Here is a 16,947-nt window from a genome sequence, read left to right as displayed (position 1 = left end):
GTTCAACCTATTAGGTCCATACTCCGACTTCAAACAGACCCTGAAAAACAATATGCGAATTTGCCAGATCCAGGATTAGAACCTGGGACCCACGATATTATACATCAACGCTTAAGCCGATACGCCTGGAGAAAATACCCAAAGTTATAACTCCCCTGTCGATAATCTCCTCGATAATGACCCCTATTTAAAAAAAACCACTTGTGTAAAACCCCCCACGATATTAAACCCCCGTATAAAAATAAAAACTCTTTAAACAAACTTTTCCTTCAGATCGTTGTGCAAGACAGTTGAGTCAATGTCTGGGTGGTTTTGGCCAAGTGAATATTTGTCCTGTTACAAAATGAATCAGTTATAAGGTATTGCCTTAATTAATTTCTGAGTAATATTTATAATACATATTATATGTACATAGGTAAGTAAGTACTTGTACTTGTAGATAAGATAATAATTAGTATATTATCATAGAGAGACAAAAAAGCCGATTCATAGGTCTAAGGCCGCCCTTTGGTTTGGGTTGCATGTAAGTACATCCGCCTCTAAAACTCTCTAGACCAGGGGTGACGAACCTGAGGCCGCATCTGAGAAATATACATAAAATACATGTAGTCACCCCTCAATTTACGCAGTAGATAGGTTACAAAAGATTTTTTTAAAGAAAAAAAGCCTGGATTTATTTTTGCATATCATATTTCAATGTCATATTCAATATCAAGGTAATATTCAAGTAATTTTGATTTAACATGATATCACACAAAAATGTAACATTCAAATGAAAATTTACTTTCAACAACTCACATCGCAGATTCTGTTCTTCATAAAATTGAACTATCTCTTCTCGCAGAGACAAAATTTTGGTAAACACCTATCCTTGTGATAGTCAACGCACTTACGTCAAAAATAAGACGGCAAATCCACACTGAATATCTCATCGTTCGACTTCAGTATGTTACGAAACTGCCAATGCTGTGTTGCATTTGCACGAATATAAAAATTAAAAGAATTTTGGAAATTTGGATTCAGTCAAAAGGCCGTACTTGAGACCCTAAAAGGCCGCAGGTTCGTCACCCCTGGTCTAGACATAGACTCTGTCTTTGTCTCACCTCACCGTCATCCATTCATATTATATTATTTTTTCAATGTGAAGATTATATTTGCAATCTAAGAATTGTTATTTATTGCCCAATATATTTAAATAATACGTCATAGTATTGTTGTTCACATTCCGTGCATCTAATTTCCAGGTAAATAGTATGATTTTGACAATAATTATCATTAAATAAAAGATAATTTTGAGATTAATAAGGAATAATTAATTAATTAAGGGTTAATTATAAGTTACTTGTATTTCATATAAAAAGACTGTGTAACGAGTACTGCATTGTCATTAGCTAACGAGCAGTGTAGACAAGTAATTTAATTGTCCATTTAATATAATTATATTATACAAAAACTCGAAATGTCTGGTAGGTTTTATTGTGTACTCATTTAAATTTCTGCCAATAAAAAGTAGTTCTTATTAAATTTATATTACATAATATTACTGATGTTAACTGTAATTATTAGTAGAAACATGTCTAGTGAACAATGTCCTTCTAAACAAGCGAAATTGTTTCGGATTGTTAATTATTTAAATTATTAGGAACAGTATTATTATTGAGGCTGTTCAAATCAGAGATCATTGTAATATTATTATAATATAACAAAAACTTAATAATACATAATACCATACGATTGAAAATCAAATATAAAATTCTTAATTTCGATCAGCTTAGTTTATAAATACATTAAAATATAAATTAACTTATACACTATAAAGTTCTATATTAATATGATATTCTTGGATTTTAGCACATACAATAATGATACATATATATTGTCTAATTAACTACTTTTTTATTCAAACGAATAATTCACACGATTCAAGAATGTAACATTATTTTTATTGACCATACATACGTAATTTCAAAACACTTCTGAGAAAATATATAATCAATCAGGTTACAAGAAAGTAATGAAGGTAATTATTAATACCTACTTTGATTTAAAATACAGAAGCCGATTGCCAATAGTAACGCAATTTATTCAGAGAGTATTATAAAAACGATTGGTTAAAATTCGTTGCAATTAAATAAGATTCCTATAGCATAGTACCTAGTCAATGCACGTGGGCGCAAATTCCGAGAGACTCAGGTTCAAACCTGCTGGGTGGCGTATTTTTTTTTTAAAACATGTTATAAAAGTTTCTTCAAATTATGTATTTATGAGGAGGCAAAAAATTGCTTTATTATAAAAAAAATTAAAGCATACTTTTAAATAACGTAATAATTTATCAAAATACAAGGTAATTAGAGGCTCGTCATCATTGATATTTTGTAATAGGTAGCTCTGAATTGATGAATAACTACGTAAATTTGAAGTATTACGGTATTACAGTGATATTAAATCAATCAATAAAAATACGTCGGGAAGTATTCAGTATGATTTAAAAAAATATGTCTAGTAGTAATAATTAAAGATAATATTTGTGTTTTAATTATACATAAGTAATTTTCTTTCTTTTCTTTTTAGGAATTAAACATTTATGTGTTATTATGGGCTTAATATGCATGTTTGCAGTATCTTCAGTGCTTACTGAGGTAAGGTTTTTTGATTTTCTATATTATAATTATTATACGTATATTTATAATTCGGTGGTGTTTAAGCATAACCTGTTGACTGAATACATTTTAAAAATAAATAACTGAAGAAGAATATGACTTTAATTAAATTGTCAATTATTCCACTAATTAGGAAACTAATGTCACTTATCAGTGGTCAAATTATGATAAGGTCTTTGGTCATGTTTTAACCAAACTAACCGCTGTGTTTGTTCACCAATCATCATAGTGTTATCACCAGGGAACTCAGAAATAATGGGAACTGAAATACACAACGGGTAAGGCGATAGCAGGTAACCGACTCGAGTAAGGAAGAATCCGGGTTAAACTTTCACACGTGTTAGGAATACGTTTTACGTCGAATGCTAAAAACTGCTCTCGGTTTATGCATTTACGCTCATTTAATGTTGGTGTATTACACACACAATTGCACGTGCATAATGCGTGCTTCATTTTCGTAGGACACTCACACATTCAAAAGCCTGCTTCACCATGCGGCGTATTGAATATTGCCAATCGGTATTCTATTTATTATCTGTTCTGTGGTTTTCACCATAGCGTTTTGTGCATTTCAAATGAAATATAGATATCGGGTTATTATTAATGGACGATTATCCAATAGTGATTTACTCTTAATTTACTCTTAACATAAAAATTCCAATAATCAGTTATCAGGTTATGCCCAAAGTCTACTAAATTTTACCCACCGCTTATTTTTTTCTTATAATTTGTGAAATTGCAATTTGCATACTTTGAATGTTGAATGGTGAACCACAGTGCATTGAAGTAAAATTATAAGTTAATGGCGTAGAGATTTTATTATTATTCTCATAATATATTTACTTTAATCCTTCCAGCGCTGACGGCACAGCTGTTGTGCCTGTCGTCTTAAGATGGCCATTAGATATAATTATCATGTTATTTAAATTTAGTAATTAAATAGTAATTTCATGCTCCCCGGTGAAGAAGTTAAAAAACTAGCGACACCTTTAAATACTATTGAATATGTCAAATTGTTCAAGAAGTGAAAAAATAGTTGGCATTGGATTTATTTTAATATTAATAAAAAATATCAATCATACTTGATTGACAACGGACTTCTCAGCTCTCTTAAAATTTTCGTTGATTTCACGTCAAAATTGAAAAAAAAAATATAAATATTTCGTTTGTAAGCTTAAGTTTTATAAGTATTTAATTGATAAATAGATTCAACAAAAATTGATATTTTTCCCCTGGCTGTTCTGTCTTGTCACTGTCATGTTTTGTCATGTTCAGTTTTGTCACTGTTCTGTTTTGTCATTCAACCATTTATAGATGTATAACTGAAGAAATGCTAATATTTTTTTATATTTACAGGAAGTCAACGTCTGTGCATCTGGACAGATTGCAAATGGTGTATATATTCCTCACGACACCGATTGTGACAAATACTACTTGTGTTCTCATGGATTATCTTGGCAATACCAATGCCCCGATGGGTTGGCATGGAATAGATTCGACAAGGTATGTTAATTTCTTTTATTAAAGTATAATTGTTTTTAATATATTGTCATAAGAGGTAATGCGTTACCTTAATAATACTGGAGTCCCAGATCCATTCGTTTTAGCACCAAATAGTAGTGTATGTAGCCAAGGAAATATTTGATATTAAATGAGCAATGCCCACTGGTATTTACTATAAATATATGTGTTCTTCTTTAGATTTGCGTTCATCCATCCAAGGCGGAATGTGGAGTAACTCCACCATGCAAACCTATGGCTAATCGGTTGTGCCCTTCGCCACTCGATCCACCAATCCTCGTACCTAATCCGAAGGACTGCGGAAGCTTTTATCAGTGCCAATGGGGTTTCAAACATCTCATGAACTGTCCCAGGGGGCTCCATTTCGACACACATTATATGATCTGTGATTACCCCAAGAATGCTAGATGCACTTGCTCTCCGACCCAATAAAAGATATATTCATTTTTAACAATAATATATTGTAATATAATACAGTGGTTTAATTTTTTTTTCGTTTCACAACAACAAAGAATAGAAAAATTCTTGCATCGTCTACTCTAATGAAAATATTCAGCAGTTAATTAAAAATATATCCTCAAGATTTAACAGAAATATTGTTTTAAATTTGAATATAATATGTGTGGAAATATGAACCATGTGCCAAATATTCCAAAAAAGTGATGTCATTTGCAATTTAAATAAAACATGGATTGAGTACCATCAGAAATCCATCTCATTAGCACTGATCTTAACCATTTTCAGACAACTGACATTTTTGGCACTTATATTTGATTTGAGAGATTGAATAGAAGCTTGAAGTATTTTTTGGACTTAAATTAAATTCTTAATGCATTACCTTCCAGCTAGAAAATTCCTGCTTGCCTGAAAAACTTTTTTTAATATTTGGCATATAGTTCCAAATTTATTTCGTGTATTCAGTTGTTTTTTTTTCGTTAGTATGATTATCAATTCAAAAGTATACAACTATATTTATTATAGTATTCAACTGAACAAAAATTATAATAATCGATAGGTATTTACTACCTTTGTGTTTAACTGCAGTGTGTCAGATGTCTTGTATGGCTACATGTATTTTTTTTAGAATTTATTATTGTATAATATAGACAATTTTTTTAAATAACTGATAAAATAATTTAATATTAAGTACTTACATATTAAAATGAAATTAATTGATGTTATGAAAATTTTAATACCTACCAATAAATTACTTTGCAATCTTTAACGGTGTTATATATATACATAAACTAGCGAGACCCGACATGCGCTGCAATGCCACTCCAAGAAAGAAAGTGCTTTTGGATACACAATATTATTTTTTGTTTTTCCGTCTGGTGCGTACACGAATAAATCAGAAGGTTTTCCAACGCGTGAGCAGGCCACATACAGCTGTCCATGTGAGAAGCATGGATTTTCCAAATGGAGTCCACACACTTGTAGCGATTGTCCCTGTGCTTTGTTAATGGTCATTACGAATGCGAGTCACACAGGAAACTGCAGACGTTTGAATTTGACTAGCATATCTGTCGGAATCATTGAGATGCGTAGCAACAGTACATCTTCTCCTTTAAATTTAAAATTTAAAATTGTAGCTTCGATGACATTCTTAATCATCTTTTTCACTGAAAGCCTGGTACCGTTGCAATGTCGTGGTGGATTTATGTTTCGGAGAAGATTGATAGGCACGCCAATTTTTAATGTTAAAAGTGCGGCGGCATTCCTGGCAAATCAAGTGAATTCAAGAATTCAGTGGGATAATTGACAACTTCGTCTTGGTTCCTTACAGTTGTGATAGATTTTCCAGTCTTATTTTCCGTTGCTCATTTGTTTAGGATGAACGGGCTTGAGCAGTGCTTACTCGATCGGTGTCCAGTTTTATTTCCCGTTGCTCATGTCACCCTCTTCTTTCGTGCTTGAGGCGTAGGTCGACCAACCGCTTGTCGTTTAGGTGGCATAATTGATTTGACAGCGTAAATAATTCTTTGTGACGACTATTACAAATTCACTTGGAAAAAGAAAATAAAATGCATGTGATATTTATTATCTGATAAATGTCAACCGGCAATTGTAATTTAAAAATAATTAACACCACTTCTTTGAACCCTTAAACACAATCTTGGTAAAATGGCGGCCCAAAACGAATACGGACCACACGGAAATTTAATTTAAAAATAAAATAAACATCTAATTAACTATTTTTTTATTTAACAAATAATTCACAATATTTAAGAATGTACCATTCTTTTTATTGAACATACATAATTTTGAAAACACTTTACACACAGACAGAAAATATATAACCAATAGAAAAAAACTTTTTGATCTCTTCTTCGATTCCTGCTGGGTGTCGTACTTTTTTCAAAACAGATTTTTTTAAATTGAAGATCTCTCAATTATCGAATGTTACATTCTTAAATCTTGTGAATTATGCGTTGAATAAAACAAATAGTTAATTAAATTATTAGCAAGTTCAAGTAAGTTACAAGAAAAAAATCTTGGAGTGATCTGTGACGTCGGTTAGTAATGAAGGTAATTAATACCTATGATTTAAAATACAAAAGCCGATTTCTAATAGTAACTCAATTTAGTAAGCGCTTCAGAGAGTATTGTAATTGCCGTTAGTTAAAATTCATCACAAATAGATAAAATTCCTACAGCAGAGAGTATTTATTGTAAGAGCCATTAGTTTTAATTTGTCGCATTTTTTAAAAATTATGTACCTATGTTCAAAATAAAAATCGTTTAATTATACTCAGAAAGGCTATCTTACGTATTTTTGTTTAGTTAAAATGTTTGCCACAATTTCAGAAATGCATTTAGCTGTATTCTTATTTTTTGACTTGTATTAGTAAAAAATAATTCTATTTATTTCTTTGTATCATCATCAGTCTGTATCAACCATGGCCCCCACATCCTGAAGCGGGCCAGATCAGGATCTATGGCGGCCCTTTACCTATCACTAAGGATAGTGTGATTTTCTACATTAGTATTCCCCAAGTGGTTCCACACCAAGTGGTAACCCCAGGGTTAAGGGTATTCCGTGCATTTTTAGCGATTTTTAAAGAAATCCACTTGATTTCTTGAGTTGTCAGCACTTAGCATATTATGAAGCACTGATTGCGACTTTATTTTGTGGTACCCACGAAGCATGGAACCCTTCACCATATTGGATAAAAAAGCCATTTTGTAAGTCGAAGTCAGGAAACACACTTAAAATAATTATAAATTAGCATTTAATTATATCAATCATCATATCATAATATTGCACAGTCTTATATTTTTAAATGTTAATAATCGTTCAAGAAAATAGCGCCGCTGGCGACTTTTTTTTACTATAAAAGCAAATTTGTGGTGTGTGTTTTTCTCACTTAACTGGTCGACTTGCCACGCCGGGCCCTTTATAAGCCCACCCCCCCAGGCTAGAGCTCTATCAGCCCCTCCCCCCTTATGGGGGCCATGGTATCAACACACTGCTAAGCTCAATCCACTCTTCACAGTTCCTACCACATAATTCCACCAAATTTAATATTTGGTTCTCGTCATTGAACCTCGGGGTGATCTTTTAAATGTATTCCTTCGTGGATTGATTTATATAAAAGCACACCAACGACACGAGTCCTTACTATAACCATACACCCCACTTTTCTATAGGAAAATACTTTATTTTAAACTTGATTGTCTACTTTTTGGTTCACGCTATAACGTTTTTTTTTATATTTCTTCACTTATTACATTTGTTTGAATGATCGATGTTTCGTCGTCGAGTAATCCGGTGCCCAGTCGGCGTCCTCTAATTGGCGGCGCCTAGTCAGAGTTGTCTAATTGGCGGTGTCCAGTTGGCGGCGCCAAATCGTCTTATTTTTAGCTCTTAGATAGGTACTCTTATAGGTATAATTAATCAATAAAAAAATATCGATCGTGATATGCGTCAGTCTTTGTATGAGACGTATATTCTTCTCCGTAAGTTGGAACGTGTCTTATATAGTATTTTAAATCGTAATTTTATCAGGACACATACTTATATACTTGTTTTGACATTTTCACATGTCATGCATTGATTTTATCTTTGTGAATTGATTAACGTACGATTTAAGCTGCAAAACAGTCTGTACCCATTTTATGCGATGTTATCTTAGTACTGTACTTTAAATATGCAAAATAAAAACTGATAATAATAATATTTTAGGTAAAGATACGATCTTGGAAACATCTAGAGTAAAAATAATTTTACATATGTAAATGTTACAATGAATATAATGAATATTATTACATTTATTGATAATAATATGAGATTAAGTCGATGACAATAATATATTATTTGAAAAATGAAAGTCATGTTAAATTTTACGTGTTCCTTGATCGATTAATAGTTGAATGAAAATCATATATTGATTTTTAAATATTGTTTGATAGTATTTAAGCTATAAATCCTATCACACATTTAAAAAACAAGTAGGTACGGCCCAATTTTTTACGCAAATAGTGAACACCCAACTATTCCTCGTATGGAAGTCTGATTGGTCACACTATGAAAGGACAAAATATTGCAGTGGAAGTATAGCGTATGTATTATACAATGAAATGACGCCGAGCTTAAAAAAATATTTATAATATACATTTCCGATCATGTCCGATACTAATAAGATCATATGGGCATCCACAGAGTGGAGGTATGTATTAACAGATTTTGTTTTTACTAGAAATGGATGTCAGCCATTTGCTCAACCTATTAGATCCATACTATGACTCATACACACATTGAAAAACAATTTGTGTACATATCAGACACACGATTTGAACTTGAGACCTACGATGCTATAGGCCGACGCTTAAGCTGTATAAATTAATAGGCATACGCTCTTTTTATCAATATACGATTATAAGTTTGCCAATTTACTTGTTTTTAGTTTTCTGGTTATCTAAATGTTATTTATTTTAATGGTAGTATGATCATTTTACGACTGCAATTGGCTAGTCATGTTCAGTAGATATACCTGGGCCGACCAGTCGAGAAGGTTTTTGGTGCGAAGCCATTCGAGCGTAGGAGTGTTGGGAGACCTAAGTTGCGGTGGTTGTATGTAGTTAACCAGGATGCACGGGCGATTGGAATCCTGGATTGGAGTAGGATTGCGAAGCGAAGATGATTTGAGGAGGCCAGAGCCTACCTCGGGCCGTTGTAACACGAATGATGATATTTTTTTCTCCATTTAATTTAAATAACGCCTGGCATTAGGTATTTGGTTGTATATATTCCATTACAGCTTGTAACTGTCTCGCAATTCAGGAGAATTTTGACATCATTAACTTTCTTACTTAATTTAACTAGGGCTTCAGATCGTTCAGGTTAATGGCTGACTGCACAACCGTTCTCCAATTTTCTATAACGAGCTCTTTCTCTCTAGTCAGTCACACTGTCTCTCTGCGTTTCTTTTGAAATTATCCGAACATCTCTTTCGAGGGTGACCCAGATGCCGAGTGCCTACAGGGGTTCCTTCATAAACTTTATGAAGAGTTCTAGATTCATCAGATCTAACAACGTGACCGGCCTATCTGAATACTCGCACTTTAAACCGTTGAATATAAATGTTGATGAATGATTCTTACTGATATGTCCCTCAGGGAAGAAGGTAAAGGAATCAGGTGGCTTGGGTTGACAGGAACCTGATGTGGTGTGATAGTGTTATCATTTTGTCGTCTCCTAACCAAATACTGGACTTTTCTGCAATTCTTGAGCAGTATTCACAGCTGTTACGTTTAAAAACTGACGCCTTGAATGTAATTGTCAGATGATTAACCTTCAAGGATGTATTTAGACTGGATGGCAAGAAGATGATTGAGATGATGGAGATGATGTCAAGTAAATATATAGCAGACAAGATATACGCGTTACAATGAATTAAAAATAATAGATAGTGCGTGTCCCTTTTTACACATTTTGTGCTTTTATACTTGTATGTAATATCTGGCGTGGGTCCACAATACTATGACCTCCTGATGGCCTACACTTGTGTTTTTCAAGTTTGAATAATTCTGTAGGTATTGCATCACAATATAACATGGCTATTGTTTATAAACCCTTATTAACTTGCAAAAGTTTGGTAGGTATAACATACTTTGAAACTTGGGAGATCGTATGACAGTACGTATACGCCACCTATGGTAGTATAATTTTGTATCCATATACTTCGATAGCCTTCTATTTTATTTCTTCGTTAGGTTCCAGGTTTCATACCTATACAGAGTGATTGGTTTCACGGTAAAGTTGTATACCTGGAATTTTGTCTTTTTGGACAATAGTTCGGACCTGAATAGACACTTGATATTAATTGGAAATATATATTTGCTACGATACCAATGTTATATGATGATTTCGTTTTATAGTTTAATCTTATCTCAATTCTTTGCCATTAAATTATATAACATACTAAAGTAAACAATACATTACATAATTATACTAAATTTAGAGAAAGATCAGTTTTATATTATTTTATTTTGTCATACAGTTTTCCATGGGCGATCTGTCGGCAATTGTAGAAATTATTGGATAAATATATATCTTTAAAATATATACTAATAAATACTGCTGAAGAGAGAGTATTCATTTTTGGAATGACTAAATTTAAAATTACTAAAATCCAGATTTAATATTGCAAAGAAATTTAACTAATAATTAAAAGATAAAAAGAAATTTTTATATACAAAGTTTTTAAATTTTCTGTTGAATCATATTATAAACTTGACTTGAATAGCTTAAACGATCAAAAAAAATTGTACTTGATAGAAATACTGATTAAATATACTGAAATGTCATTTTGACACTTCATATTGATTTCTATAGTAACGCACGTATATATTAATATTAATAATTTAGTTGCTAGGACCCACTTTTTTTTTACGGATTTCTTCCGAAATAACTTTTCATACAAAACAGAATTACCTGAAAATGAAATCATATGTACTTAAAGATGGCTAACAGTATTAAATAGTGCATTGGAATCGTGTTTTGATATATTCTAAAAGTTTCAAATGTCTAGCTAGTCGGGAAGTTAGTTAAAAATCGATTGCAAGATTTGTACTGGACAAATAAGAATACGAGCTAAGATGTTGTAAAAATGAATTCGTTCTGTTTTGTAAAAAAATGTATCGAAAGATTATCGAAAAATATATTTTTTTTGAATATTAGATGTCAGAAATCATAAAGTTGAAAAATTCTTCCCATAGAAAATCTATGTATGCTCAATTTCGAAATCTGTCCATACTAAATGATGTCAACCTGCGGCTCTCGTGGTGCAGTTGGTAAGGCGCTTGCCTTCCACCCGAGAGTTCCTGGGTTCGATTCCCGGTCATGACAAAAACATTTATGTGTTTTTATCAAAGCCTGGGTGTTTGTGATCGTTCAAAATTACTAACAACCACCTTGTACGAAAAAGCAAGGACATGGTTATTAATAATTCTAAAAAAAAAAAAAAAAACCTGCTAAAGGTGTAATATGTCAAGGCAATCTCCACTGCAATATTTTGAAAAGATGTGAGATGATTCTCATTTGATGTTAAGTAAGTTTCTACTTGCTTTTGTCTTCACTACCTGACACGTCTCCACACGTAACCATGGCGTAACGGATAATAGGCGTCCTTCAATGTTGTGCTGAGAGTGTCCCAGGAGAAACTTACCAAGATCTAGATATTCGTGCACTAGAGTATTACCGATGTATTATTACGATGGTAATATTACTTACTGCTTTTTAAAAAAAATATATATAAATTTTCAAGATATTGATCGAAGATTGAAGGCAAAATATTAAAATATACATAAATCAAAGTACTGCCAGTTCCAGTGCAGGGATTAGTATTTTTTTGATCTTTGGATTATTATTTAAGCGTGACAAGATAACCTAATACATTTAAATAATAATACATACATGACTATAATATAATTCGCATCCAATGCATCTTATTGTACAAGTAAATGGTATCATTTTGATTTTTATCGATAGATAAAAGTAATTCCTAGTATCAAAATATATTTTGCGTACTCACTGATTTCATATAAAAGCACAACATTATTGGGACTAATTTGTCATTAATTAACGAGCTGTTCAGTAAATTGATTTAATTATTGATCTTAAGTAGTTCAGTTGGAAATCAATTCAACATGTCTGGTAAGTTTTATTGTAAATTTAAATTATGTTTAGTAAAATAAATTTTAAAATCTAATTTTACCATAATAATGTAGTCCAGTGTGTAAGGTACTGGCTTTTTATCCAGACGCTCCGGGTTTGATTCTCATTGAAGCCGCAATATATTTTGGTGTTTATAATTGTTTCACTTTATTACTAAATACATAACTATTTCACTACACTTATTGGGCTTTATGGCTTGTTGTGGTGAAAAAAAGAATATATGCATAATATTATGTTTTTTCCATTAAAAAAAAATCAAATTTTACAAATATTATTGCTGATTTATTTTGAAAAATATAATATTTATAAAAGAAAATATATTGTAGTTAAACCACATAATTTAATAACGATCAAAACCGGCATTGTCTGTTTTGTCAACTACTTATAAAAATATTATTCTTCCATGCTGACGAAACTGGCACTGACCATTATTAAATTATGTTACTTAATTAAGATTAATTAAAATAAAAGAAAGCAATTTGTAGAATTATTACCTACTTAATTTATTGTGTTTATGTCAATTAATATAATGTATGTCCACCAACAGATAACAGTATTAAGCTGCTAAGTGTTTAATATAACATATTTTTTTCTACTTATATAACAATATAAATGTTCTTAAAATTAATAAATCAATATATCCGTTACCTCGTATGAAATACTTAAATAATATTTGACCATTTCATAATTGAGAAAGTTATCGAATAAATAAATAATTTTCTTCTAAAAATTAAACATCATGTAAAATTTATTAACTGTGTTATGTATTAAGAATTTTATTTATTTATTGTACGATTGAAAAGCATTCAATATAAAAAAACACATTGACACAGAATTTGGAATATTTAAAAAAAATATAATAGTTATTCTATTATATACAAAACATTACATTTTGTTTTTATCTTTTTTCAGGATTCAAATTGTCTTTTGTTATCATGAGCCTGATTGGCATCTCTGCAGTGTCCGCGGAGTTCACTCGTGTAAGTTTATACATATATATTTTTACCAATACTTCGATGCTTTGATATCATTTTTTCAGCAACTTTTTGAAAGAAAACTCTCACAGACAAGCATATTATTATGTGATTGCGATAATTGCAAGTGTCAATACTTTTTTTACTATACCGATAGCATAAACAATATTGGTACGATTATTTTAGTTATGACACCCCATACTTTAGAGCTTAATCAGGTAGTTTAATATTATCATTATTTTATTCAATATTGAATAAATACAATATTTAAAAATGTTAAATTCTTCAAATTGAAAATAGATAATTTTGAAATACATCAGAAGATATTTAAAAAAAAAAACTAGAAAAAATGAAAGAAAAGAAAAAAATGAGAGACGAACCTCACATCTTTTCGCTGTCCCAGTAAACGTTCTTACTCATGAGGTACTGACCTGTTTATGATTCAAGCAAATTAAATTTCGATGTATTTATTTGCTAAGTTTTTTTTTAATCTGTGTGTTTTCTGAGTTATTTTAAAATAATATAGTTTTTATAATTCTACAAAGTTTGAAATAATTTAATATGTAACACAGTGATAATATAATATTTACTTGCAATTCTTTTGAGTATTTCATATCAAGCCATTTGCATTTCCAGGAATCAAACATCTGCACAGTTGCTGGAGTACAATCCAACGGTGCACTTCTTCCTCACGAATCAGACTGCAGCAAGTTCTACAAGTGTGACCATGGAGAACCAATTGTCTTCCAATGCCCCGATGAGCTGGAATGGAGCGCCGTAGCTAAGGTATCGTATTTCTCTATGTGTTTTCTAAGCAAATGTGGAACAATATTCCAATCCGATCCTATGCATTGCATCGTAGGTACAAGAAAGCACATATGCCAAATTAGCTAGATTCCTATACATAATCTTATAAAAAATAATAAATATTACCCAACTAACCTCATCCTAACTTAAATAGAAAAAAAAAACTAACTAATGCTTCCAATTTTTTAGATACTAAAGTCAGAAAATACAATAGAAATTATTAAGAATTATAAAGATTGCATTTACATAACGCTTACAAAGTCTTCTAATATATTTTCAACTATAGTATGAAAGCATGCCCAAAAGAAAATCATTGATAGAGTCCCAACTCTTTTTTACTCCAAGTAAAGAAGTATCTAAAGCTGTAATTATATTGAGATGCACGTCGCGTACCGTCACGGTGACAAATTTAGTCTATGGTTTCTTAATTTTGCAGAATATTTTGAACGATCACAATATCTGTAAATTCAATGATGGAGAGTGCCAACTCTATTGTATTAGTGTTTTTAATTATTATTCATGCTAATTTCAATTGATTCTAACAGTTCCTACGTGTGCGTGCGTTAAAATTACTTGCCATATTACATCTATAGCATAGACAATAGAAAACATTCTTTTAGAAAATACATAGTGCCAACCGCTAAAAACAAAAAAATACACGATTTTGACATGAATCGAAAATGTGTAGGCATGTAAAAAATGATAAAAAACGTTCATTGAATCATACAGGTGTCGATGCAGTGCGGTACGCGTGAGGTGACCTCATTGTTATTCTGGTGATTTCGGCAGATTTTGCTAACTGAGAATGTTCGTTTAAAGGTTCAATATGTGCTACGGGATGGGAGCAACAATCTGATAACATTGTCACGTGATAGTACGTGACCTGTATCATAATATAATCCTGGCTTAATTGTTTTGTCAACCATCGTCACCACCAAACTCTATGTCATGGTGATATTAGAAATCGTTCATCAATGTTGATGACAACATTACAACTTGTTAAATATTGGAAAGGTGGTTTAAACTGATTGAATTATTTCACACTGCCGGATATAATATTGTATAGTTTATATTTTCATATATGGGTACAATTAATTTTGATATGCTCAAACAGTCAGACTTATCAACATGCCAACTAGTATTATTGATAATTTTGTATCTCTGTCAAATAGATTGCTGGATAAATGTCTGAATGATGTCTGAAAATGGAGAGCACGGCCAAACGTAACATTTCGTTATTATTAATGGTAGCCTATTAAATAATTGGGATTACCTTTGGCATTTGAATCGGATCATAATTATAATATTAAAACCAAAATATGTTCTTTGTGAAATATTTAGTAATTTTATTATTAATTCGTTTGCAGTAATTTGATTTGGAATACAACGTAATAGTTTATTAGTTTTATCTACGAGTATGTACTTGCAAATTTTTTTTAAGTTCATACTTAAAAAAAATATAAGTACCTATAGGAAGTTTGTAATAAAAAAATACTTAACATTTTATAAACACGAAAATATCACTTGCAATTAAATTTGACAAATATATACAATTTATAATCATATGATGTATTTATTAACAAGCACGGCGACTCTTGTAGATAAATAAAATAGAAAACCAAAATATTTATATTTTCCTAATGGTTTATTGTAAATTTACCCAAAAAAATAAGACATAATAAAATATTTTCTCAATTTACGCATTTGATACACTAAAATATTATTTTTTTACAGTTATAACATAAATTGTTGTTTGTCTAATGTCAATTTACTTTGAAGACGCGTCTTGAGGGAAACCTAAATAAAGTTCAGTCACACATATTAGGCGATATTTTATTTTTCGATTTGAAATAATTCATCGACGAAAATAGTTGTTTGCAGTCACATAATAACCAAAAGATGGTCAAAATATCTGTTTTTTATTGCATTAAATGTGTCGGTCAAAATACCTTTATTGTATACCTACGCAGTAATTAAGATAAAAAAGAATTTTAATCTTTACTTTACTGAAGAATTAAAATATATTATACCAAGGTAGTAAATATTGATATATTATTTTTTAAATTATTTTAGATCTGTGACTGGCCAGCAAAAGCCGCATGCAGGGCCGTTAAGCCTTGCTGGCCTATTGCCAACAAAAAGTGTCCAGCCCAATCTAGCGGCTCGGTAGCCATCCACTTGCCCAACCCAAAGGACTGCACCACCTTCTACGAGTGCAACTGGGGTATGAAGACCCTGCTTCACTGCTCACCTGGACTTCACTTCAACGCCCGCCTCCAAGTTTGCGATTTCCCCGATAAGGCAAATTGCGCTTGCCGTCTGACCCCATTTGATGTTTAATAATGAGAAATTATTATTGAACACTATTATATTATAAATTCACGCAATGTTTACGAAAATACTCTGTGTTAACAATAAAATTTTATATATGATTTTAAGATGTTTTTTATATTCATTATAAATTTAATAAATATTTAAAAATGTAATCTACAAAATTATTCAAAAGAAATCATTAAAATTACACTAATCCAAGCTTTTTTTTTAAAATTAAATAACATAATAATATACTTATACATAAAAAAATCAGAATGAGTGACCATGTGACATTGAAAGTATAATTTCCAGTTTTGCACGCATAAGAAAAAAAAGCTAAAAGTGTATTATATTAAATGTAATTCTACTATAATATAATATATATATAGTATAATATATTAATAATGTAAATTACAAGATAATGAAAGACAAACATTTTACTTTTGCTTCTGACAAGTGCAGTGAGCGTATGCTTTTTGTGTGCATTGAAAAA

At 31.1% G+C, this 16,947-nt stretch overlaps 1 protein-coding gene across 1 annotated transcript; it reads left to right on the top strand.

The window, feature by feature from the left end:
* Positions 1–12,256: 12,256 nt before the first annotated feature.
* Positions 12,257–16,665, top strand: LOC147074909 (peritrophin-1-like). Its single transcript, XM_085942805.1, has 4 exons — positions 12,257–12,339; positions 13,273–13,340; positions 13,971–14,120; positions 16,215–16,665. Exons 1-4 carry the CDS (start codon positions 12,333–12,335, stop codon positions 16,479–16,481), a joined length of 492 nt encoding a protein of 163 aa, XP_085798931.1. The 5' UTR covers positions 12,257–12,332; the 3' UTR covers positions 16,482–16,665.
* The last annotated feature ends 282 nt before the right edge of the window (positions 16,666–16,947 follow it).

Source organism: Rhyacophila brunnea, unplaced genomic scaffold, assembly GCF_057557595.1.
Source record: "Rhyacophila brunnea isolate RB1 unplaced genomic scaffold, BYU_Rbru_1.0 scaffold_15, whole genome shotgun sequence".
NCBI classification, from domain to species: Eukaryota; Metazoa; Arthropoda; class Insecta; order Trichoptera; family Rhyacophilidae; genus Rhyacophila; species Rhyacophila brunnea.
The sequence above is the reverse complement of the archived record's forward strand: the minus strand, read 5'-3'. Positions and strand labels throughout refer to the sequence as shown.

What these genes read in the sequence shown, in the direction of transcription:
- LOC147074909 (XM_085942805.1), top strand. An exon ending in TGTCCGCGGAGTTCACTCGT is followed by an intron (nt 13,341 to 13,970) that starts GTAAGTTTATAC and finishes TTGCATTTCCAG; the next exon opens with GAATCAAACATCTGCACAGT. An exon ending in AATGGAGCGCCGTAGCTAAG is followed by an intron (nt 14,121 to 16,214) that starts GTATCGTATTTC and finishes AAATTATTTTAG; the next exon opens with ATCTGTGACTGGCCAGCAAA.